This window comes from Malaclemys terrapin, chromosome 13, assembly GCF_027887155.1.
Source record: "Malaclemys terrapin pileata isolate rMalTer1 chromosome 13, rMalTer1.hap1, whole genome shotgun sequence".
Taxonomy (NCBI): domain Eukaryota; kingdom Metazoa; phylum Chordata; order Testudines; family Emydidae; genus Malaclemys; species Malaclemys terrapin.
Genome location: NC_071517.1, coordinates 7501 through 32560, shown reverse-complemented (window position 1 = coordinate 32560; position 25060 = coordinate 7501). Strand labels below are relative to the sequence as shown.

The 25060-nt window shown below is 42.8% G+C and overlaps 1 protein-coding gene across 3 annotated transcripts in view; it reads right to left on the bottom strand.

The window, feature by feature from the left end:
• CSNK1D (casein kinase 1 delta) overlaps positions 1-24029 on the bottom strand; it is a 48434-nt gene extending 24405 nt beyond the window's left edge. For all 3 annotated transcript variants that reach the window (XM_054048431.1, XM_054048430.1, XM_054048432.1), the window contains exons 1-6: positions 23746-24029; positions 7645-7755; positions 6606-6754; positions 5862-6090; positions 4722-4892; positions 804-952 (exon numbers count right to left, since the gene is read on the bottom strand). In XM_054048431.1, the coding sequence (XP_053904406.1) occupies positions 804-952; positions 4722-4892; positions 5862-6090; positions 6606-6754; positions 7645-7755; positions 23746-23821 (885 nt within the window). In that variant the 5' untranslated portion in view covers positions 23822-24029. The remainder of the gene's footprint in view (positions 1-803; positions 953-4721; positions 4893-5861; positions 6091-6605; positions 6755-7644; positions 7756-23745) is intronic.
• Between the last annotated feature and the right edge of the window lie 1031 nt (positions 24030-25060).

Sequence of the window (25060 nt, the reverse complement as noted above, 5' to 3'; positions counted from 1 at the left end):
AAGACGTGTTGGCAGGATGTTCAAACTTGCAGGATGGACGGTCAACTTTTCCCACAGTGCACTACCGTCAAAGGGATAGAGCAGCTAGATTTCAGGAAGGCACCAGGGAGTCTGGGATATGGCTGGTTTGACTCAGGTCTGTCTGCTGCAGTATTGACCCCGGAGCCCCAGGTTCAAGCTCAGGTTAGAAAAATCTTAATATAGGGTTAACAATCAGTGTAGACTCTCAAGCCCTGGGTTCTCTAACCCAGGGTCAGCCAACTTGCGTCCCACTAATCCTGGACTTACATTGCAGTGTAGCCATACTATGATCCCAGAGAGTGACAAAAATTAGATTTTCGATGTAAAGAATTAAATGTAACACATTTTCACCTACAAGTTAAGGAATAAATTTACTAAAGAGTTTCAATAGAGATCTCATTTGAAAATTAACATCTTACCACCTATTAATTCATAATGGGAAGTTCCAATTCCCCTTAAAATTTTATTCTTCGTGTAAGGAATATACTAGTTGATTTGAACATCTCAATATTTCTTCAAGCCAATGCCCCCTTTCTTTACTAAAGAAATGAAGAGGCTCTGTAGAAAATCTTCTTCGAGCTTTCAGACTGCACTCAAAACACCAAAAGAAAGCTGGGCCCTCAGAAATGTTGTTTGAACACAGGGAGTCTTGGGTAGCAGTCAAAATATACACTGTTAGTAAAGAAATCAAACTTAAAATATATAGCAGCTATCCTAAATAGAAGAATTTGATTCTTCCAATGGCCTCTTTGACTAAGTCAGCAATGTTATTATCTACTTACAAATTTGAGCATGTTCCAGTCAAATACATAGTCATAGGAGAAGCCTTGTCGGTGGAACAGGTTTCTGAATAACTGTCTTAGATAAGAATAGTCTGGTTTGTCATCAAAACGCAAAGAGCGGCAGAAATTCAGGTATGTAGCAAACTCGGCTGTAACAAGAGAAATCTAGTTTACTAGCTTCATATTTACTTTTAAATAATTGTTCCAAAATTAATGTAGTTTTCTGGGATAGCACAATTTTATCATCCTTTTCTACATGCAACACTATCTTCCCAACTATTCCTTCAGACACATCAAGCAATCAAAAAGATGCAGCACCATTTTAGTTGCTAAGCTATTAATTTTTCCTGGGGCAACTGTAATATTTACACTGCCAAGTCTACAGAAATTCTAAAGCCTAAAGACATTAAGATTTGGTTCAAGAATATAAATGTTACAGAATCCCCTGAATGAAAGGAAAATCAAAACCATAATGCTGGGACTTGGAGGAGACAGTACTGTGTCTCAATGGCATGGAGATAAGGTGGAACAAGGAAATGGTAGAGAATAAGCTATTGAATGGACTCCACCTATAAAGATGTGGGCATCAAAGGAAGGATTCGTGTGACATTCCATATTTCATCACCAATCACAAAGTAGGTAGAAACCCCACTTGCCAGCAGCAGAGAACATGACCTGACGAAAGAGTACCCACCCAAACAGCTGAAGGTGGGAGAGGAAAGAACAGGTTATACTCCTACAGTAGCAATGAGGACCGTGGACAGGAAAAACCTGTCTTATTTTGTGTGTGCCGTTCACTGCTTCTAAATGCATTTAAATTGTACTTTTCTCAGGATAAGGGCAGTCTCTATTTATGTAAAATTTCATGGAAGAGTATTCATTTTTGCTATTGGACACACCTATGTATTTAAAATGCAAAATGTAGCATAGCCTGCATCTACATAAAGGCAATAAACATGGGGAATGTTTAAAACATTAAATAAGCCACACTGGAAAAAAAAAAAATTATATTATATGACTGCGATTAATTGCGATCAATTTTATTGAGTTAATTGCGTGAGTTAACTGCGATTAATTGACACTTATAAACAATACCAATTGAAATTTATTAAATATTTTTGGATGTTTTTTCTACATTTTCAATATTGATTTCAATTACAACACAGAATGCAAAGTGCACAGTACTCACTTTATATTATTTTTGATTACAAATATATGTACTGTAAAAATGATAAACAAAAGAAATAGTATTTTTCAATTCACCTCATACAAGTACTGAAGTGCAATCTATTTATTGTGAAAGCATAACTTACAAATACAGATTTTTTTTGGTTACATAACTGCACTCAAAAACAAAACAGTGTAAAACTTTAGAGCTTAAAAGTCCACTCAGTCCTACCTCTTATTCTGCCAATCGCTAAGACAAACAAGTTTGTTTACATTGACAGGAGATATTGCTGCCTGCTTCTTGTTTACAATGTCACCTGAAAGTGAGAACAGGCGTTCGCATGGCACTTTTGTAGCTGCCGTTGCAAGGTATTTACATACCAGATATGCTAAACATTCATATGCCCCTTCATGCTTCGGCCACCATTCCAGAGGATATGCTTCCATGCTGATGATGCTCGTTAAAAAAATAATGCGTCCATTAAATTTGTGACTGTACTCCTTGGGGGGGAGAATTGTATGTCTCCTGCTCTGTTTTACCCACATTCTGCATATATTTCATGTTTAGCAATCTTGGATGATGACCCAGCACATGTTCGTTTTAAGAACACTTTCACAGCAGATTTGACAAAATGCAAAGAAGGTTCCGATGTGAGATTTCTAAAAATAAGTACAGCACTCAACCCAAGGTTTCAGGTTCTGAAGTGCCATCCAAAATCTGAGAGGAACGAGGTGTGAAACATGCTGTCAGAAGTCTTAAAAGAGCAACACTCTGATGCAGAAACTACAGAACCCAAACCATCAAAAAAGAAAATCAACCTTCCGCTGTTGGCATCTGACTCAGATAATGAAAATGAACATGCATCAGTCCGCACTGCTTTGGATCATTATCAAGCAGAACCCATCATCTGCATGAAAGCATGTCCTCTGGAATGGTGGTTGAAGCCTGAAGGGATAGATGAATCTTTAGCACATCTGGCACGTAAACCTCTTGCAACGCCAGCTAATACAGTGCCATGCGAATGCCTTTTCTCACTTTCAGGTGACATTGTAAACAAGAAACAGGCAGCATTATCTCCTGAAAATTGTAACCAAACTTGTTTTTCTGAATGATTGGCTGACCAAAAAGTAGGACTGAGTGGACTTGTAAGCTCTAAAGTTTTACACTGTACCAAAAAAAAAAAAAAACCAAAAACCTGCATTCAAAAATAAAATATAATTCTACATTTGTAAGTTCAACTTTCATGATAAAGAGATTGCACTACAGTACTTGTATGAAGTGAATTGAAAAATATTTTACTATGCAAATATTTGTAATAATAAATATAAATATAAAGTATATATATTTGAAAATGTAGTAAACATCCAAAAATATTTAAAATAAATGGTATTCTATTGTTGTTTAACAGCACGATTAATTTTTTTAATCACATGATTAATCACGATAATTTGTTTTAATCGTTTGAAAGCCCTTATATACACACACAAGCTATAACTCTGAATATTCTTGTTACATATATATTACTATTCTATACCCTCCATGCAATAAATTATTTATATTTATATAAATATATATATATATATATATATATATATATATATATATATATACATATATATATACACACACACACACACACACACACAATTATACATATACACAGTGGCAGAGTTAACGTTGTTTGAGAACTTTAGACTGCAAGCTTCCCATTTTTTATATTTTCAACCATAATGTAAGCTTTGTTTCCTTAAAATGAAATGCAGACAACTCAAATGAATGGTTCAGAGAAGACAGATCAGGATCTTCTGTTGTCTCTTGTAACACAAGAACAAAGGGACATTCAATTAAATTGAAAGGTGGCAAAATTCAAAAAATGAAAATATGTTTTTCACACAATTCCAACTGTGGAAGTGTCACCACAGGTAGTTGTTGAGGCCAAAAACTTAGCAAGATTCAAAGACTGGACATTTATACAGCTAACAAAAATGTTCACATTTTTAGTTAATGATAATAAACTGTGGAAGAGATTAAACCTCATGTGTCTGGGTTTAAAACAATTTTTAACTGCCAGAGATTAGGAAGATAACTAATTTTTCTGGGGAGGGAAGGGACAGTGTGACAGGGCAGATCAAATGTGGGGGAAAATACTAGCCTAATGTAAGGTTTCTTGCATCTTCCTCTGAGGCATCTGGTGTTGGCCACTCTCAGAGACAGGATACTGGATCAGATGGACCATATATCCAGTCCAGTGTGGTAATTCCTATGCTCCATGTTCCCAAGTACAGCAGGTGCTATTGGTGCATCTGACTTTGCAATCCAGCCCACTCAAAGGGATGAAAACCTGGAACTGGTCAACTCCTATAAATAATTATTTTTGTCTGTCTTCATACAGCACAGCATTTTTACAAGAGCAAAAAATATGATACAAGTACAGAGTCAGGAGACCTGAAGAGCCAGCTTTCAATCTCCAAGTCCCAATGAATGCACATTCAAATAAAATATAAAATTGATGGTGAGGAGAGCTGGTCAAGGGACAGGGAGGAGTCCTGACAAGCAAGTATGATATCCATGTACATGAACATTTAGCCCATCATTGAGTTTGGTATGCCTATTTATGAACAGATGTCAAAGTAATCACTAAATGAATGTATCTTAAAATGTAAATAGTGATAGAACCTACCATTCAATGTCAACAAATCAAAAAAAAAAAAAGCTCACTTTGTCAATATACTATCAAAAGGATAACTTACAAGGATATCCTTTACACAAAACCTCAATGGGTGTAGACATTTTCTTTTCGCTGATGCGTTCATATTTCTGTCTTTTTGTTGCTGCCTTCAGTCCCTGCCAGGGTAGGGAGCCCAGGTTAAAATACATCAGTACATAGCCCAAGGACTCCAAGTCATCTCTGCGAGACTGCTCTACAAGAGTATAAAAGTGGAGTTGTTAGCTTTGATGTTCTGGTGTGAAGGTACAAAAATGTTTATGCCACAAACTGTCACTGAAAGCCTTACATATACATAATATATGGCTGAAGGTCAATAAGTCCATCTTAAACTTGCCAATAATTAGAAACGGTTATCCCTCTTGCAGTTATGAAAAAACTTGCTAATTCCTTGGAACCATTAGTTTCCTGCTTTTATTCCTACCTGCAGACATAAGCCTAAAGAAATTACACACCGAAAGCCAAGTTCATTGCACACACCAGGGGACCCCTTGCATTCCTCCATTTCCCACCACAAGTTCCCTGTGTGCCACCTTTCCATTCCCTTCTATTTCCAATAAATCTCTGTAACCCACCTTTATGCCAAAGGTGCTACGTGCACCCCCTGCTTCCCACCTGCCCCCACTATTGTTATTGCTTTTCTTTCTTACTGGGATTCAGGGTTTTAGTATCTTCAATTCTATTGGAATGATGGCCAGAAATGAGATAGAATCATTTAACGCCTTCCAACATAATACCCCTATCAACCAGTTATTTGATTTATAGACAATTGCAGAGGTGCCTGAATTTGTGGTTCATCTAAATAGGAGGCAAGAAATCTGTGTGCCTCTCCGCCCCCCACATTTGCACCCTTCAGTTTTCTAATTTCCCCCAAAAAATCAACAGGGTTCTGCACATTGTTGCCTAAAATATTTGCTGAAATTCTGGAATGTATTGGATGCAGCATTCAAAAGTTATTGCATGACAAACAGACAGCATCAAGTTGAGTGTAAGCCTTGCAAACTCAGCCAATTAATAGTAATAGGCATTTTCTTTCAATGCATCAGCTACAAAAGAATATCTGCTTGCTAAAAGGATTTATCCAGATTGTGTATTTCATTAACTGAAGACTCAAAATGACAGATACATATTTCGCTAGACAGAAAGTTATCTTCCTCCAGCTCACCAATTCCAAGATGAGTGTTTATAGATGCATAACGGGCAGTTCCTGTTAAGTTTTTATTTTCACGATATGGAATGTGCTGGTGAGTTCGAGCATCCCGATACTTCTTGGCTAACCCAAAGTCTATGATGTAGACCAGATTGCCTTTCTTTCCCAGACCCATCAGGAAGTTATCAGGTTTTACATCTCGGTGGATGAAGTTCTTAGAGTGTATATATTCAATCCGACTAATCTAGATACAGAGAAGAAATTAATTCAAGAGACGTGCATGAATTTCTGTTACTAGAAACAGTCTTAAAAACAGACATTTTCTTAGCTGTTTTTCATTTAAAATCTCAGATTATTAAAAGAAATGTATTTTACAAACTTCATTTACTTTTCACTACATTGTTTTCGTATCTTTCTCAAGTTCCCTCACCTTAGTAAATTTCACATTTGTTTCTACTCCCCTTCACTTTCTGGATGTTTTGCACTAGCACAATGTAACAACGTCTAGGTAGTAAACAATTCAGAAGAATATTTAAATTCCAACAAAAACTGTTTTAATTTAAACATTCATCAAAATTATTGATTTAAAGTTTTGCATTTACAAAAATAAACCTAATTTTGAGTGTTACAACCTTTAAAAGAGATAGCAAACCCCACCCACCTCTGAATTCCTGACAAGGGATATAGCTCAGTAAACTCTCTTTGAAAACCTTATTATGATAAGTATATATCATCAAAAGCTTCTAAGCAATTTCCTACCATTTGGTCAGCAAGCAACAGGACTGTCTTCAGACTGAATTTCCTTGAACAAAAATTGAATAGATCTTCAAGGCTTGGTCCCAACAACTCCATCACCATTACATTATAGTCTCCTTCAGCTCCACACCATTTAATTGTGGGAATACCCACTAGAACAGAGAAAAATAGTTTATTCACAGTGCTTTTCATCTGAGTTTTATAGATCATGAACGTGGACCTTCAAGACCCTTAAGACAGATTTAAAAAACACATTCTTCTGTAAATTTTAAATATTCCCAATGAGGGCTAGTGATGTATAATATTTTACACCATGTAAAGGTGTTTTGAGAATATAAACCTAAGATTCTGCAGAAGGACTAACACAAAATTTATAGCAGGAGATATCTAAACTAGCATCCTCCTCTTTCAAAAAAGAACTGACACACATATTGTGCTTAGCATGTGATCCCATGCATTGGTGCTTTGTTGGATCAGGGCCTTAGACAACATTTCACACATTCATACAGTCCCTATAAGGGAGGTAAATAGCTCCATTATACAGCTAGACAGCCTGTGACAAGTAAGTGACTGAGGTAAAGTGACAGAGTGTGCTTGTCAGAATAAGCTTTAGAACTCAATTTTCTGATTTCCAGAACCATGATCATATCATAATAAAAACATTTATCTGTGCTTAGCGTTTGAAACGGATTTTATTTATTTGAAGCAGTTAATAATAAAAATAAGTTAGCTATATGTTTAGGCCCCAAAACTCTGTTGGGATTGGCTAGCATAATCCTCTGTGCCTGGACAGCATCCCACTGAAGGTCAATAAGACATCAGTACTGATAAACTTTTAAAAAACTGAACAGAGCAAAAGAGCTATATTTTAACATTTTTCTGAGTTGTGTTGACTAGATTAGCAAATGGTAGTCTTCGGGGCAAATCCTCGAACACAGAAAAACTGTGTTCCCCATTTCCAAAAGGGAACCTGAACACTAATGTATCTGATATCTATGAACACAGACAAAAATACTCTTATTAGACAGAAACTTAAGTTTACCTCCTCCCTGCATCATTTTGTAGATTTTACTCTCTATGTGGAGCTGAGGATGTTTGGTTTTCACACATTCCAATTTGATGGCAACCTCCTCACCGGCAGCAATGTCGGTTCCTAAGAAAAGAAAAGGACAATTGATATTGAAACGCAAGAAAACCAAGATATTTATTGCTAAATGTGTTTCCTGTATGAAAATTGATAATTTCAATTAAACAAGATGCTGACAAACTGTTCTATAATGATCATGTGACAGACTGACAATATCCTGAGTGAACCATATGGAATTAAAATAAACTTTACAGAATTAAGTTAAACCTTATTGAGTTAGGGTTAATATCTTTGGAGTACATTGTATTAAAATGCTATTGTACATGTATTATTGTGGCATTGTACGTACCTCTAATAGGGAGGAGGATGCTAATCTAGTTCCTCTATTATTAGTCCTTTGAAGCCACATCATGGAGAGGTACCCATATACTAGTTCAAACTGGATTCTCCATTAACCAACAGACAACTAAAGGGTTTTTGAACAAATAGGCTGGTTATAAACTGGCCCATGGCAGAGGGCTCCAGTCCTTAGGGAGGTTGGAAGGAGTTGGCCTACTGAGGCCCCAGGAGACTGGGTGCTTGTTCTGAGCTGAAGCTGTGATGAACTGGTAACCACAAAGAAACCCATGGGGTTGGGAGGCAGAGGTTGTTGAAGGATTGCTCCTTCCACAATCTACATTAGGGTGAACCTTGGTGAGCTAATTAACGTTCATATAGGTTCTTTTATTGTTTTTGTTTTCTCTATAATGCTTTTTACCTTAATAATAAAGTGGGTTTGAATAAGACGTGCTGTTTGGTACCTTATAACTTTAGCAACTGCACCTGTTAACTGTTTCTGAAGAGAAAGCAAGCAGGTGTTGGGCAACCTGTCTGTGCTGGGAAGTGAAGGTAGGAACTTCCCATTCTTGGTTCTGTATTACTACAGCTTCTAACACATATTAGCAGTGTCGTGTATAACTGAAATGATTTATCCAAATTATGTTTGATCAAAACAAGCTTTTTCTTTGTAAGGTTCATTATGGAAGTAACAATATCATTGAATCCCTTTACAAACCCAAGGTAAAACTTGGTTAGACCAATAGTGGATTAGATCTGCTCTTGAAAATAGCTAATTTATTCTAACAAGCTCTGGCAAATGTTTGGAACCCAATTAACTTCAAGTCAATGTAGATATTAATGTTCTCCATAGCGTAGAAATCTTGGCATTTAGCCAGGAAAGCAATATGATGGTGTGCCTCAGTTTCCCCTTTTTATACCACACATTAGATCTGGAATCTTTTCTGCTGAGAAAAGTTCCAAGACTGGTTGCAGGCACTAGCTTTGAAATATCAGTATCACAAGGCCTTTTAACATAAAGTGTGTTCTTATATATCACTCTTAACATGTTCAAGGGTTTTTCCAAAAGATTAGGAACAACTGTACATTTTTATAGTTCTTGGTATCAGCAACACATTAGTTACAAGAGTTAACATCACATCTATTACGAGTGTATATTTACAAACATTTTTGTGATGCCATGCCTTTGGCTCAATACCATTGGGATTTTGGCATTTTAGGGTTAACCTGTGGCTTCCTCCCTGTTCCGGAGGGTCAAAATCTGAGGTCTCTTGTGTAACAGAATCCAATGGCTGGCTAGGTGTGTCCTCTTTGCTAACAGCTACAGGTAAGTCTCTCCCCCCTACCATCAGTCAAGTAATTTACAACAACACAGACACTAGCTTGTTTACTAGTTTTCAGATTTTTAACCTTTACTAATTCCAAGGCTGGACTCCATCTTAAAGAGATACCATCCATTTTCACTAGTATGTTAGATTCAAGGTTCTTTTGTCCTTCCATTACCAACCTCTGCTTCCACATGGAATCAGATGTTGAGTCCACTAAGACACTACAAGACATATCCAAAGTATCTAGAGATGGGAGTTTACTTGCCATCCACTGTATTCTCGAGAGATTAACTGCACTGCTGTCCTGCTCTGTAGATTCAGCTACCCAGTCTTCCCTCTGAACCGGAGACACAGACTGTTCATTTATAGAATCAACATGGAGACATTCCTGTTCCAACACCATTGTCTTCCCAACAAGTTGGTTATCATAGGGTTGTTCAAATTCCCTGACAATCTTCATTCCATTTAAAACATTCTCAAAGCTATCCACACTGTTAGTGGATAACACAGATAAACCACCTTAATGCTCTGCTTGTGCCCTAGTCATGATATCAACCTGATTAAACAGAGTTGTCATATCTTTACTCAGCAACACACTAGCAACAGGCAAAATAGACACACCAGAACTGCCTGGTCCCTGGGACTTTGTTATGACACTAACTGGGTGCGACCTAGTTACTATGTCATTCTCCCCAGGAGAGACAAACTTAGGAACATTTCCTTCCTGGGCTTCAGTTGAATCCAGAACCAGCTCTGGTACAACTGATAAATTTTCAACCACCATAGGCTGACAGGCTTCTTCTAATAAATAAATAAAAAAAAATAATATATGGAGATATACCTATCTCATAGAACTGGAAGGGACCCTGAAAGGTCATTGAGTCCAGCCCCCTGCCTTCACTAGCAGGATCAAGTACTTATTTTTTGCCCCAGATCCCTAAGTAGCCCCCTCAAGGATTGAACTCACAACCCTGGGTTTAGCAGGCCAATGCTCAAACCACTGAGCTATCCCTCCCCCCAACAAAGAGCTAGAGACACACACTTTTGCAGCAGGCACACTGCTGTTCTTAACAAACAATTGGAGAGATCCTTTCCTTGTCCCAGCAACCATGGCTGATTTCACATATATACTTGGAAAGTGGGACAGCTTCCTTAACAGGCAAGTTGCCACTCCCAACAGCTAAACTGCTGTTCTCCACAGATAGTGTCTCATTATACTGAGCTACTTTAAGCAAATAACTTTTACCTTGTTCAGGCTCACTTTCACAAGCTTTACTAGCCAACAATCCATCACCCACAAACCCAAGGCCAAGTCCCCATATGAATGGAAAGTCCTTCCTGATGACTGGATACTGAGGCTATATCTGTACTACAGCAGCTGCACCACTGTACTGCTTCTGGTGAAGATGCTCTAAACAGATGGAAGAGAGCTCTCCCTTCGTCTTAACTCCTGCCTCCGCCAGAGGCAGTAGCTATGTTGGTGGGAGAAGCTCCCCTGCTGGCATAGCGGTGTCCACACCAGCACTTAGGTTGGTGTAACTTACATTGCTCAGAGGTGTTGATTTATAGTGTAGACATAGCCTGAAAAATACATTTCTAGCCAACTGGCTGTCTAGGTGCAGCAATGAGTAAAGTAGGACCAAAACCATAGTTGAAAGGCAGATAACTCTACTAATGGGTGTAGTGTTTCAATTCAGCTTTGGAAGTACTCATCTAGAGTAGGGCATGACAAGCAGTCCCATTGGACTTGTGCTTGGAGTCCACCAAAAGTAATATACAATCCCATGGGCTGATTTTCTTTGTTCCCTGGACAGTCAAGTGTTCCCACACTGCACCATGAACAGTGGGCAAGAGCAGCCACATTCTGGGAGGGCACTAGAAAGTCTGGAATATGAGTGGTTGGACTTGGGACCACATAACGCAGTGTAGACACTGGAGCCCAAGGCGGGGTCCCAGGGTTCAACAATTGCTAACCTGGGGTTACAAATTAGTGTAAACATTCAAGCCCTAAATTAACAAGCCTAGGGTCTGCTAACTTGAGTTCTACTAACTCCGGGCTTACACCACAGTGCAGACATACCCAAAGAAGCGTGTCTTGGACCTGGGGAGAAGTTATTCCTAGAAAGGAAATCTACTAAGTTAATTTTCAGTTCTCTGAGAGTATGTACTAAAAACCTGCAGCTGGACCACACCAGCTGACTCAGGCTTGTAGGGCTGGGCTAAAGGGCTGTTTAACTGCAGTGTAGATGTTTGGACTCAGGATAGAGCCTAGGCTCTAAGACCCTGAGAGGTGGGAGGGTCCCAGAGCTCAGGCTACAGCCTGAGCCCAAAAATCTACACTGCAATTATACAGCCCCTTAGTCCTAGATCCGTGAGCCCAAGTCCGCTGGCAAACCCCAGCCATGGGTGTCTAAATGCAGTGTAGACATACCATGAGTGCCCATAGGGGACTTACACTACAGGAAAATAGGTTGTAAAATAAGGTCAGCTCAGTTATATTCTGTGGTATTCATTATAAAATACATAGTCATAAACTCATCAATTTACATACTAAAAGTCAAATCTTCCACATCTGCTGAGGTCCCATTCTGCAAGAGCAGCCCAAAGAGATCTTAATCTACACCTAGAGCAGCTGATGATGGGGGGAAGAAGTCAGTCACAGAAGGGAACAGGGTGTATTGATTTAAATCAAGACTATTTAAATAAATGATTTAAATCACCAAGTGGAAAGCCTCAGTTTAAATAATTGATTGTAATCAAGTTTTCCATGTGTACATCATTTATTTTCTAAAGAAAGGTGCATTCTTATTGGTTAATATAACCACTAAAACATGTTGATTTACAACTCAATCATGCCTTTAGACTATATTTGGTACATATTTTTGCTACCTAAGAAGGTCCACTATAACTATGTACATTTAAGCAATTTTATATTTTAATATTTTCTGATTCTTATTAATTGTATATTTTAGTATGCTAGAAAATCATAAATGATATATTGCTTATTTACTAGATAATTTTTTGCACATGATTTGTGTCAAGATGCATTAGGATAACAGGAATTTAAACAAGCAAAAGAGCACAAAGTTTGTTATTAAACAAAACAAGACCTTAATACAGTGACCTACTGTGCCATATTTACCTCAAAAGTTAGATTTTTTCCCACATATTCTTTATTTATATAGAAAAGATTTTGATAAAGGTTCCTGGATTCAGCTAATTTTTTTATTTAAATGATTTAAGAGATAAATTTAGGCCCTAACATATTTTATAATAAATTCAGATTTAATTTTAAACATATTATTTTAAAAAAGAAACAATTTAAACAAAATTAAAAAAACAATTTTTAATTTTTTTCAAAATAAGGATCAATTTTCATTCATGCTATAAAGGAAGTAATCAGGTGATACATTTTCTATTGTGGATCATGATCTTTCCTTCAACCTTAGGGTTACCATACGTCCGGATTTCCCCAGACATGTCCGGCTTTTGGGTCTTTAAATAGCGGTCCGAGGGGAATTTGTAAAAAGCTAAAAATGTCCGGGATTTCCCCCCGATGGCTATTTAAAGACCCAAAAGCAGCTGACAGGGCAGCCGCGCTGGCGGAAAGCGGTACCGGGAGCAGCGGCGAGAGGTGGGTGCGGGCGGCCCGGCTCCCCCTGCCTGGGGCTCCTCTGCAGCACTGCCCACCGCGGGGCTGGGGCTCTCCCGGGGCTCTGCCCTGCACGCGCCCAGCAACCCCAGGGCTGCTCCTGCCTCCCCGGGCTGGCCCCAGATCTCCTCCCCCGGGGGTTTGGGGTTCTGCTGCGGCTTGCGCCCCTCTGCCTCCTCCGCGGGGCAGGCAGCCCCAGGGGTTTGAGGCCGTGCCACCCCTTCCCCAGCTTCCCCCTCCAGCAGCCCCTGCACTGCCCTGCCAGGCCTGTTCAGCCCTCGGCGTCACCGGGTCCTGCCCTGCCTCAAGCAACCCGCCCCTACCGTGGGGCAGCCCAGTCCTGGGGGACTGGGGGAGCTGCAGCAAAGCCCTGCCCGGAACTGGTGCAGGAGACGAGCGGGGCTCTCAGCCCAGGCTCCGGCATCAGCCTGCAGCGGGTAGCGAAGCCACCCCCTTGCCGGCTCAGCTCAGCCAGGCCCCGCTCTTAAAGGGACACATACCCAGGCTCAGCCCGGCCCGGGGCACGTGGGGGTGTCACCTCACCCGCCACCTGGGGGGCCCAGCGAGGGGGGTGCTCAGCACCATATCTCCCCCCGCAACCCCCATAGTCAGCTTCTCTGCAGGCAAAGCTTGGACTATAGAAAGCATATGGGAGGAGAGCCTGCGATCCAGGGCTTCAGGAGCTGCAGCTGAGGCAGTGAGGAACAGCCCAGAGCTGCCAGGGCCAGAGCCTCTTGGCCAGCCGCCGGAGGGAGCCACTCAGCCAGGGTGGGGGAGGTGGACTGGGCTGCGCCTCCTCATGCCCCCCCCCCCCCCCCCCCCCCCGCCACCGCAGCCCCAGCTTACCTGCCTGCCTCAGGCTTCCCACAACCATTTGATTCGCAGGAAGCAGGGGAGGGGGTGGAGCAGGGGGGCGGAGACTTTGTGGAAGGGGTGGAGTTGGGGCGGGGCCAGGGCCCCTTGGAGTGTCCTCTTTTTCCAGGACTGCAATATGGTAACCCTACTCAACTTGAGACATTTCAAATATAGCAAGCATGAGAGTAATTAACCACTGGAACCACATACCAAGGGTTGTGGTGGATTCTCCATCACTGACCATTTTTAAATCAGCACTGGATGTTTGTCTAAAAGATATGCTCTATAAATTATTTTGGGGAAGTTCTATGGGCTGTTACACAAGAGGTCAAATTACATGATGACAATGGTCTCTTCTGGCCCTGGAATTTATTAATATGAATAAGTCTGTTACTTTGGATAAGTGTGTCACTTTGAGATCCACCCAGACGTGGCCTTCCTCCCTAAATACAACTAAAAGAACAAGGAGTACTTGTGACACCTTAGAAACTAACAAATTTATTTGGGCATAAGCTTTCGTGGGCTAAAACCCACTTCATCAGATGCATGCAGTGGAAAATACAGTAAGAAGATTTTATATATATATTTATATATATATATATATATATATATATATATATATATATATATATACACACACACACACACACACACACACACACACACAGAGAACATGAAAAAATGAGTGTTGCCATACCAACTTTAACAAGACTAATCAATTAAGGTGGGCTATTATCAGCAGGAGAAAAAAACATTTTGTAGTGATAATCAGGATGGCCCATTTCAAACAGTTGACAAGAAGGTGTGAATAACAATACGAGACAAATTAGCATGGGGAAATAGTTTTTACCTTGTATAATGACCCATTCACTCCCAGTCTTTATTCAAGCCTAATTTGATGGTGTCCAGTTTGCAAATTAATTCCAGTTCTGCAGTTTCTCATTGGAGTCTGTGTTTGAAGTTTTTTTTGTTGGAGAACTGCAACTTTTAGGTCTGTAACTGAGTGACCAGGGAGGTTGAAATGTTCTCCGACTGGTTTTTGAATGTTATAATTCTTGACATCTGATTTGTGTCCATTTATTCTTTTGTGTAGAGACTGTCTGGTTTGGCCAATGTACATGGCAGAGGAGCATTGCTGGCATATGTGGGTGTGACACTGCACCCCATATTCGTCCTAGTAATATTATTAAAATATGGTTATGGCATAATTATGATGCATTTTGTACAAGATAAGTCATGTGAGGTGTCATTGGAAAAGTTATGATTTGCTGAATATGATTATCCTATTTATATGCATGCCTCGTCTTTGTATATGAAGTTATAAATGCTGACTACGTATCTGTACTTCAAATGTAATTACACCTGGGTTACACCCACTAGACAAGATGCTTTCAGTCTAGATAGCTGGTTTGGATGGGCCTATTCAGGGCAATGAGCCATTAGGGAAAACAACAGGCCTTAGGAGAAGCTTATCTCCCACTTGGTGAGCCTTCCTGAGAAGGCTACAGACAGCCTGTAAGTAATGGCTGCTATGCCTACAAGGATATATGACCAGACCACATGATTCTGGACACCATCTTGGGATAGCAGTATTTTTCCCACGAACAGGTCTGAGAACCAGGTTTTGAAACAAAGGGTTCCCGCCATATGCTAAAGCTATACAAGACAGGGAATGCCATCACCCGTGGTTCTTCACTCCTCACACAAGAAGACTCCTGGAAACACCTGCAGAACGAAGACTGAACTGGGGGAAGTGCTGGACCCAAGCTAAAGGGATTTCTAGCCTGTGTATGAAATACCTGGGGATTTCAAGATGCAAAGCAAGTGTAGCTCTGCCTTAAGAATCTACAAGTCTGCCTGTACCATCAGTTAGGGTCAGAATCTGCTATTCATATCCAATTTATTTAGTATATTAAGCTTAGTTTTAGTTTTTTGTTTGCTAGGTAATCTGCTTTATCTGTTTGCTATCACTTAAAATCTATCTTTTGTAGTTAATAAACTTGTTTTTGTTTTAATATAAACCAATGAGCTTTGACTGGAGTGATGGGGGGAAATCTCTGCTTGGTGTGCATTGTGATCTTCACATTGAGGGAGAGGTGGAATGGGTATTTAACCCATATACTGGCCAGATTTGACCAGGGCAAGATGGTACTACTCTGGAGTACTAGGCTGAGAATCTGGTGGTCAGAGAGCCTGTGTGTAACTGCATGTAACTGTGTATCCCTACCTGTGTGAATGCTGGTGAAAGTGCAGGCTGGAGGGCTTTGCAGCTTGTCACAGCTGTAAAGTATGAGAGAGCACTCAGGCTTGTGTGTCAGAGTGCTCAGTGGTACCCAAGTTCCAGGTGACACCCTGGGGGGAACCTGTCACAGAGGGTTCCTTAAGATTGACAGATTTTATCAACTTTTCTCCAAAGCCATGGTTTGATCATTGCCCAAATGGACTCAATCACTCAACATTTACCTCAGCATGGCAATCACTAACTCTTTAAGGAAGAAATACTGAAAACAGTATTCAAAAAAAGATTTTGGCTCCGCAGATTAGCATTTGAGCATTAGGCTCATACCTAACGGATTATGCTGCACAGATGCAGACAGATTTCCCAAGAGAACTGTGAGCCAGCCATGATTCTGGACCTGAATAGCTTAAGGGACATCTTACAGTCACTGAAATTGAGCAACATTCTGGCACTATGAATAGGGCTCCATGTTTGTCAAAGAAGTCACGGACTCCATGACTTCTGCAGTGGCCAGTGTGGCTGGCCCTGGGGACCGCCTGAGCAGCAGCCCCGGATGCAACGGGTGTAGCCGCTGCTCTGCGACTCCCAGCAGCAGTCCCGGGCACCCAGAGCAGCAGCCGGCCCTCTGGGGCTCCCCTGCCCCGGCGGCGGCCAGAGCAGTGGCTGGTCCCCCAGGGATCCCTTCACCCGGCAGCCTGTGCCATGGGCTCCGCCCGCCCTGGCAGCACCCTCCCCTAAGATTCAATCAGGGATATTTATGGTATAAGTCATGGACAGGTCATGGGTAGTGATTTTTTGAGTCTTGCCTGTGACCTGTCCAAGACTTTTACTAAAAATACCCATGATTAAAGTGTAGCCTTACCTAGGAGTTCAAATCTGATCCTTTGAAGAAATCTGAAAGTACAAAAAAGTTGTCATGTTCCTACAATTTGGCTCTGAGGATTTTTGTTTTGGAAAAATGTAATCAGAGTACAGCATAAAATTCAGAAGGTGCTAAAACTATTTTTGAAAAGAAAATAAATTACACAAATGAATGCCTGCTGGCAAGGAGGGGAAATTAGGGAATGGAGGCGTGGGGAGGGGTTTGGGACTATAGTGAGTGGAGGGAGATAAATGAAAATGAGTGGTAGGGGAAGGAGTCGGGTCAGGGGGAGTGAGAGGGGACAGACACTAGAAGGGGTTTCATGGAAGTGGGTGGAAGGGATCACAAGTAGAGGACACCTGTTAGCCCGACGTTCTTCCTTCCTCTGGGTGTGCTGTCACTCTGGAGTTGTCTGAACCCCTTTCCCTGTTCCCCATATGAGCTAGGATCTAGAGGTCCCTGTCATTCAGAGAAGGGCAGAGCCCTTCTCTCTGGCCCCCATGTGAGCTGGCATCTGGGAAAGCCCTGCTCCTTTGGAGGAGGTCTAAGTCCCTCTCCCTGACCCTATATGAACCAGGATCATCCCTCTGAAGTAGTCTGAGATCCTCTTCTTACACCTCAGGTGAGCCTGAATCTGGGGGTGCCCTACCGCTTAGGGTGAGGGATGAGAAGAGGCATGCTGGGAGCATGCACGAAGCATACAGTGCCAAGACCTGGGTAAGGAGCTAAGAACATGCATGCTTGATGCATATAATTGATTTTAAAGAAATAGCACTGGGTGTGGGGGAGAGGTGGGGAATGAGAGCACTCAGAATTTTGAAAATGCTAACGAAAATTAGTTCTGAGAACCATAAAACCCACACTAGGCTGCAATTAATGAATTTTTTATTAATGTAATAAAAGGGATCAACTGCAACTTTGAGTTTTAATTGCCTAATTTTCCCTGGTAAGGTAGCCTTCTTTGTCAAGTAAGCAGGTTTTCAGCCAACACAAAGGTTTATATTGACTGGGCAACATTTCACAGCACTCCTTAAGAAAGCAGAAGTTGTCTGAAGCGTAATCTGGCTAATATTGAGGTGGATGCTGGCAAACAGAGGAAAGCAACTAGGAGGTATGGAGAAAATTATTTCTCTGTCTCTAATAGAGGGTATATGCCTGCCATTTGTGACTCAATTGCAATCTGGGTGTGCTTCGGTACCGTTCACTGCTGTTAGACAATCATATAGTAGCAATGTCCAGGAGATAGTGAGTGTTTCTTTCGGATTCAAACCTTGCTATTGTGATCTTGGCTTTTGTCATCTCGAGCCTGGATTACTGCAGTGCGCTTTAGACAGGGCTGTACAATCCAAAATCTTAAGGGGCCTGCTTATTAAGTGGTTCTTCTGTGGCAGCACATGAGTGCAGATCATGAAACAGAGGTCTATCTGCTTATTAAATTATTAAGGAGTTAATTTTCACCTACAGCATTCCATATATCTTGGGTCTTTCCTACTAGAACAGTGATTCTCAACCTATTTACCATTGTGGGCCGCCAGTTGAGAACCACTGCGCCAGACAATGCTGGCCTGCCGAACCCTGCACTGCCAGCCTGCCCCTTCCCCTCGGGGGCAGATCTGCACCACGCTCCACACCGACCCCCGACAGGTGCTGCCCCACCCCAACTCTCTATACCCAGCACTCCTCTGCCCAAAGACCTCCCCCACAGATCTCTATGACCAGTGCCCCCACAACTAAAAGCCTCCCACAGACCCCTATGCCCAGCAGCCCCCGCCCAAAGACCCTTCCACAGAGTGGGTGCGCAGGGCCAGCAGCCAGGACCCCAGAACCAGCAGCCGGGACCCCGGGTGCAGGGAGTCAGGAGTAGAGCCCCAAGTAAAGCCTGGGGGTGTTGGAGCATCCCCCACACACCTAGTTCCCAGGCCTATGCTGCCCAGCACCTCGCCACAAACCCCTCACTGCCTAGAGCCCCCCCAGAGACCCACATCCCCGCACCCTGATCCCCTGCTGAACTCACTGGGCCCACTGTCCTCTCCCCCTCAGCTGGCCCTGCCCCTGCCAGATCAGAGCAGCAATTTTTGAATTTTTTTTTTTTTAGTACACAGCTGGAGAGACTAGAGAGACTCTCTCCCACCCTGTACCATACCACCACAGCTGCAATCAGTAAAAGCATTCCATATGGAGATCACTCAGTCTGAAAGAGGACTGGTGGTGAAGCATTCTCTATCAGGGATCATCACCTCTAGAAATAGCCTTCTTTCTTACCCTAGTCAGAAACAGTCCTGGTCTGCTAACCTTCAGGGCATGCTGCAAGGCACATATTTCCATCAGCTGCTGCAGAGGATAGGATTTGATGGGGATGAGATCCACATGGAGACAGTGTTTTGTAGGGGATCAAGTTCTGCTGGATATGTAAAGAGCACCTAAGAGCCTTGGATAGGCACTCTTTTGTATAAACCCAAACAAACAAACTATTACCTTAAAGACAGACAATAAATGAGACATTTAAAAAAAAAATCAACTTCAGTTTTTGAAAGAGTGAAAAGGGAGTGTACATTACAAGGCCTTTTTTTACTTAATAAAAAACAAGGGCAGGTGATGTTTTTAACCCATACAATTTTGCATTCCTAGTTCCCTGTTTCCTCATTTTAAGTCTAGATAATTTTCAATGTTCATATCATTAGTGAAAACATTTGGTTTTATTCTGTTCTATTTAGATGTAAGAATTAAATCATACAGGGTTATACTCTAGAGCAGTGTTTCCCAAGTGGTGAGTTGCAACTGCTGAGAGTGATCAGGGTAGGCAAGGCATTTTATTACAATTCTAAATAAAATAAAAGAAAGTTTCCAGAATAACTTTGGGGTGGCCTTCATGGTTTGTGGTCAAATGTAGCAGTAGTATAGATTTTTAAATTTTATTTTTAATAGTAAACATAATGAGGTTGTGAAAATCTGATTTAGAATAAGGAGTTATCAAACTGACAGTAAACACCATGCGCAAGTCTGAAACACAGTGGGCCAAGTTTTGTAAAAACGTATACTGGTTTGACTCCAAAGACTATGGCCTAGTGTATTAAACTTTAGAACAGCTACCTATTTTAAATGTGTTATTCTTCTCTATCTGTATATTATACATTCTTGGGACTATTTAAAATACCATGTGAGAATCCATGCTACTTTTTTTCCTTTTTCTCTCAAGGGGGCAATTTCAAAAGATTTAGGTATATTAAACCCCTAGTTTGTTCTTTTTAAATTCGCACTTCAAACTGTTTTATTTCAGACAGTGCTTTGGATTTTGAAATTCTGTCTGCAAGTCCTACACAGCCAGCTTGGTGTGATTCTAAACACCTACAACTTGAGGGATGAGGCAGAGAATCTGAAAGCACAAAGTGACTGAGGAAGAACTGTGGACTCCTTTCTGAAAAGTGTCATTTGAGAGGGCCCTAACCTCCCAGCACATCCTATATTTGTAGTGAAGGAGGAGGATAAGGCAGGGAAAGAAACCAAAATCCTAAATCTAAAATTCGGGTGGAATTTTAAAAATCTACTGAGTGAATATTAAGTCATTACTGGTTAGGCAGTGAACTAGTTTCAAAATGATTTTAAACTTGTTTTGACTAAGTTATGCCCTATTCATACTGGCTTCACAATTGTGAGAAGAAACTAGTTTTAAAAATTGTTTTCCCAACATGGAGGAAAAACAGTATAGACTCAGCTCATATTTGTTTCTATTTCAACATTTAGACAAACAATACCTGTTCTAGGCTCTAGACACCCTACCAAGTAGCTGAATGCACAAACATAATAAAACTAAGAATTGTTATTCACAAAAACCTCCTGGGGGTGGGGTGGGGGGAACAGATTCTCTACCCCCACTTCAAAAAAAGTCCACATAATTAACCATATCCCTTCAAACTGAAACTCTCCCCAGATGTCTGCCAAAACATCATGCCTAACCCTAACCCCAAAGTAGTTGGTTATTCTGAACCAAAAGGGGGCACTCTCATGCAGTATGTTCTGCAAACAACTCTCTCTCTTAGGGACTGTCTAGGCTAGGAAATACAGGACTAAGGCCTTGGCTATACTTGTGATTTACAGTGCAATAAAGGAACCCGGGCGCCCTAGCTCACTCCCCATCCACACTGGCAAGGCACATAGAGCACTCTGATTCCGCAGCTACAACGCTGCTGGTACTCAACCTTGGCGAGTGGAATAACGTTTGCTCTGCCCCCACTGGAGCACAGCAGCGCAAGTGTGAACGAGGTGTTGCATTACTGCACTGTGATCAGCCTCCGGAAACGTCCCATAATCCATCCCCTTAAGTCAAGTGGCCACTCTTGTCATTGTTGTGAAATCGGCTGCAGGAATGCGGAAATGCCCATTCAAAGCTCCGTGAGTGAGAGAGAGGCGGGGGAGGTTGGTTCTGACACACCCCAAAAACCCACTCTCTCGCTCCCCACATACACACAACACACTCCCTGTCACACTCCATGCCCCTCCCCATTCGAAAAGCACATTGCAGTCACTTGCATGCCAGGATAGCTGCCCATAATGCATCGCTCCCAATGCCGCTGCAAGTGCCACAAATGTGGCCATGCCAGTGCGCTTGAAGCTGTCAGTGTGGACAGACTGTAGCGCTTTCCCTACTGCGCTCTACAAAGGTGGGTTTAACTCACAGCACTCTACATCTGCAAGTGTAGCCATGCCCTAATACTTCACTTGTGCAGCTCCACCAGCAGAAGCTCTAGTGTAGATAGGGATGACAAGCGCTGGCTTGCTCTCTTGCCTCCGCCATCACCCCCCAGAGATGGAACTGCAACAGTGGATAATTACAGGTCTGAATATACTATGGGAAGTCCAATTCAAATGCCTCTACTGATCTTAGCTATGGCAGAATTGCATGGTGAGAGGCACAGGCTACACTTACCAGGGAATCAATGCATCGGTGGTTGATTTAGCAGGTCTTTACAGACCCGCTCAAATGACCGCAGATCGCTCTCCGGGGGAGTCGATGGCAGAGCATCTCCGGTCGACATTGTGTAGTGTGGACCCCACAGTAAGTAGATCTGAGCTACATCTATTTGAATTATGCTATTCACGTAACTCAAATTACGTAGCTTAGATTGAATTTCACCTGTTGTGTAGACAAGGCCTTAGGCAGGCAGGCCTCAAACTAACTAGCATCTTAAACTCCACCCAGAAACCCATAGGTAGCCAGTGCAGATTCTGGAGTACTGGTATTACATGTGCGTAGCAACATATACCACCTTCTTCAGCCTTCTAAATGAATACATTAATAGAGACTGAGAATCCTGATCTCCCTGTATATACACTGCAGACCTTCAGCTAGAAACATGGAGACTTCATTACGCATGTGTTCTGTGCAAGGATAATCAATATTCAGTGCCTGTGAACAAGTGATTTTAGTTTAGAAGTTATTTCTGAGGAACAGCTGTCCATTGCAATAAGAAATATTGTAGTGTAGAAAGGTACATTAATTTATTTGTATACAGATGCAGCTGATACACACACACAAATCAGTGATATTCTTTTTAATTTAGGTGGCTACAATTTTTCAGCAGCGGTTGCAGGAAAGTATGTTTTAATGGCTCATCTTTACTCCAATTTTTGAAAGCAAACACCTGTGCTAACATTCAAATTCTATATGTAGCATGTTAGCACAGGTGTCTGCTTCTAAAAATTGGAATAGCCTTCCAAAGATAAAAATCCAGAGACCTTTTTTTAGAACACATTACAAATGTGTTTTAAAAGATGCAATTTCTCAAGTCTGCTTATGATTTAAATTATTAATAGAATCCAGAGGCCCCAGTCAGAACTGGGTGCTGTGTAAACATAGAGGAAGAGATAATCCCTGCCCTGAAGAACTTACACTTATGACAAGACTGGGTAAGTGAGATACACAAGGCAAGAAAAGTCACATAGGCCCACTATATTATACTGGTTTAAAAAGGGTTTGATTTTTTTGGCCCATACCTAATTATCATTAAAAAGCAACAAAGAGTCCTGTGGCACCTTTAAGACTAACAGATGCACTGGAGCATAAGCTTTCGTGGGTGAATACCCACTTCGTCAGACACATGCGTATTCACCCACGAAAGCTTATGCTCCAATACATATGTTAGTCTTAAAGGTGCCACAGGACTCTGTAGCTTTTTACAGATCCAGACTAACACGGCTATCCCTCTGATAATTATCATTAGTTGGCCAATTTCTTATAGGCTAATCAGAAAAGTAAACAAAGTCACAGCAGTTTCATCAACTCTATAGCAATTATAATGATATCTAGCATCAATGTTCATGGTTCATTTTCAAGTCACTTTACACAGTCGTCAAATGGTGAGTCAGTATCTTTATCCGTTTTACAGATGGGAAGAGAGTGGAGCAGGGTGTGAAAACAGCTTGCCCAATGTCACAAAGGGAGTAAATCAGCAAAAAATGTGTATAGAATCCAGGAGATCTGGCTGTCAGCCCTGCCTAAATTAGAGCATGATGCTTCAATGCGAATTTAGTCTCTCCTCCGTACGTGACAACAAGAAGTTTCCTGAGATTTGGGGGCATTTCTTTGGCAGCAGAACAGCTCGGGCGACACCGGAGGATGAACTGACTCCCACCCCACCCGCCTGCTCCCTACCCCGGCCCGGGCGAACACAGTGAGAGACTTCCGAGAGCCCCCACCCCTCGCGATAGGCTCGTGAGCCCCAAGGCAGCTGCTCAAACACCGCAGAGACAGAACGCTGCAGGACAAGGCTCCGCGCCCACGCCTTACCTAGGTAAATATCCCCGAAAGAGCCGCTCCCGATCTTCCGGCCCAGCCGGTATCGGTTCCCGACTCTCAGCTCCATGGCAGCGGCCCAGTTCGGCTGCTCTGCCCGCCCAAGTCGGCTTCACGGATGCCAGTTCAGAGCCCGGCAACTCCTGTGACCATCGCAGCCCCCGGTCCCGCCGCTCGAAACCAGTGAGGCGAGCGGGCGGCGCCGCTCCGGGTCGGATGGACGCGGATTCCCCAGGGTCCCGGACCGCCTCAGCGTCTCCGGGCCCGAGCCGCCATACTGTGTGACCTCACTTCCCTAGTAACGGGAGAGGGGCGGGGCTCACTTGGTTGAAGGGCGGGGCCTGAGGTGGTTTCTTGGAGGGAGCGTGCTACCATGGTACGTGGGTCCCTAGTATTGGAGGCCGTGGAGTGACCCGGAATCAGCCCCCACATCGGAGCCCGGACCGCAGCCCCGTCCAGGTTTGCGGCCCCAAACCCCGGCCTCAGGGCTAACGTAAAGGCAGGGCCGGCTTTAGGAAGTGCAGGGCCCAATTCGAACATTTTCGGCGGGACCCCGGCAGGGATGACTAACATAAACAAAACAAAAAACCCTGTAAAAAAAAGCCCTTTCATTTCTTCCATGTATTATTCACTTTCCATAACTATATAAATAATACAATGATATATTATGTACATTGCATCATATATGCTGTTGATCAGTTATTAATGAGCTCCGTTTCACATGTGCGGGTCCCCGCCACTCCCGGGGGAGGGGGTGCACATGTCTGCGTCCCAGCTGTTCCCTGCCCCCCTCATTGAAGCAGGTGTGCAGGGTTACTGCCCTGGGAACTGCAGGGCACCAGTGGACATGGGGCTGGCTGCAGGGAGGGCAAGGGGTGCGGGGCTAGTTGGAGACAGGGGTGTGTGGGGTGGGCTGGTTGGAGACAGGGGGGTGTGGGGTGGGCTGGCTGGCTTAAGGCAGGGCCGCGGGGGGGTGCGGCAGGGGTTGGCAGGGCTGGAGACAGAGGAGTGCGGGACTGGCTGGCTTCAGGCAGGGGTGTGTGGCAGGGGTTGGCTGGAAACAGGGCAGGGGGTGCAGGGCTGGTGCGGGCAGGGGTGTGTGTGGGGCTGGCTGGCTTCGGGCAGGGCCGCAGGGGGGTGCGGCAGGGGTTGGCTGGAGACAGGGCAGGGGGTGCGGGGTTGGCTGCAGGCAGGGCGGGGGGGCGGGGCTGGTGCGGGCAGGACAGGGGGTACAGGGCTGGTGCGGACAGGATAGGGGGTGCAGGGCTAGTGTGGGCAGGGGGTGCAGCAGGGCTGGCTGCGGCCAGGG